This window comes from Eimeria tenella, genomic scaffold (assembly GCF_000499545.2).
Source record: "Eimeria tenella Houghton genomic scaffold, Eth_scaff3416, whole genome shotgun sequence".
Taxonomy (NCBI): Eukaryota; Apicomplexa; class Conoidasida; order Eucoccidiorida; family Eimeriidae; genus Eimeria; species Eimeria tenella.
The window spans coordinates 889-2261 of NW_013543199.1; the positions used below are offsets into that span (position 1 = coordinate 889).

Consider the following 1373-nt stretch of genomic DNA (forward strand, 5'->3'; position numbering starts at 1 on the left):
AGCTGCAGCAGCAGCACGGCTTCGATGCTGAACTTGTCATCAAGAGACACTTGCTCAGCCTCGCGGAGGATGGCCCAACTGCAGCAACAGCAGCAGCACCAGCAGCAGCAGCAGCAGAAGGCAGTGCAGCAGCAGCGCCAGCTGCAGCAGCAGCAGGCAGTGCAGCAGAGCCACGCGCGCCGCCAGCGGCAGCAGACAGCGCAGCAGCAGCAGCAACCGCAGCAGACAACGCAGCAGCAGCAGCAGCACCGGACAACGCAGCAGCAGCAGCAGCAACAGATAACGCAGCAGCAGCAGCAGCAACAGATAACGCAGCAGCAGCAGCAGCAACAGATAACGCAGCAGCAGCAGCAGCAGCAGAAGAGCGTTGGTCTGAGCTGCTGCGTTGCTTCTCGGAAATAAAAAAAGAATTAATTGTTTTAAAACAAACTCAAAGACAGACACAAAATGGACAACTGTCGCAGCCCATGGCTGCTGTCCTCGCCAGGGCTGTCGAAGCAGCAGAAGTAACCCGCTGCTGCTGCTGCTGCTGTTGCTGCTGCTGATAATTATCTCCGGGCTGCCAACGCTGCTGTTGCTGTTGCTCTTGGTGCTGCTGCTGTTGCTGCTGCTGATTATTGTGCTCCAGCTGCTAATGCTGTTATTGCTGCTGCTAATGCCTTTCATGCTGTTGATGTTGCTGCTGCTGCTGCTGCTGATAATCATGTTTATGCTGTTCATGCTGCTGCTGCTAATGCCTGTGATGCTGTGAATGTTGCTGCTACTGTTGCGGCTGCTACGGGTGCTGCTCAAAATATTTCTAAGGCTGTTGCTAATGATTTGCTTGCTGCTGCTGCCGCTGCTGCTGCTGACGTTCTCAGCGTGCTGCAGCATCTCTCGTGAAATCTTGTGCTGCTGCTGCTGCTGCGATTGGATCCTGCTGTTGCCGCTGCATTTGCGGTTGTCCTGCTGCTGCTGCTGCAGCTTTTGCTGCTCTTGCAAGTGCTGTTGCTGCCGCCCGTGCTGCAGCTGTTGCTGCTGCTGCAGTGCCTGCTGCTTGTGCTGCTGCTTCTGCTGCAGGTTTTGGAGGGCAACGGTAGAGACGGCCGCAAAGACAAGAAAAGGAAAAAGAAAAAATCAAGAAAGGAGTGAGGAGCAGCAGCAGAAGCAGCAGCAGAAGCTGCAGCAAAAGCATCCACTGCAGCAGCAGCAGCAGCAGCAGCAGCAGCAGCAGCCGCATTGAGGTTTTGTCGGATCTCTATTCGTTTTCCCAGCAGGGCACAAAAGGCCTTCTCACAAATGCACAAAGCCTTCAGTGTGTACTCCTTAGCCAGCTAGCTGGCCAGCTAGCTGGCCAGCTAGCTGGCTAGCTAGCTGGCTAGCTAGCTAGCTAT

At 55.1% G+C, this 1373-nt stretch overlaps 1 protein-coding gene across 1 annotated transcript in view; it reads left to right on the plus strand.

The window, feature by feature from the left end:
* The window catches only part of ETH_00043490 (uncharacterized protein), a gene marked incomplete at both ends in the record, with an annotated part of 1339 nt that extends 212 nt beyond the window's left edge, over positions 1-1127 (plus strand). The window contains 2 exons of the mRNA XM_013376421.1: positions 9-506; positions 1060-1127. Coding sequence (XP_013231875.1) covers positions 9-506; positions 1060-1127 — 566 coding nt within the window. The remainder of the gene's footprint in view (positions 1-8; positions 507-1059) is intronic.
* Between the last annotated feature and the right edge of the window lie 246 nt (positions 1128-1373).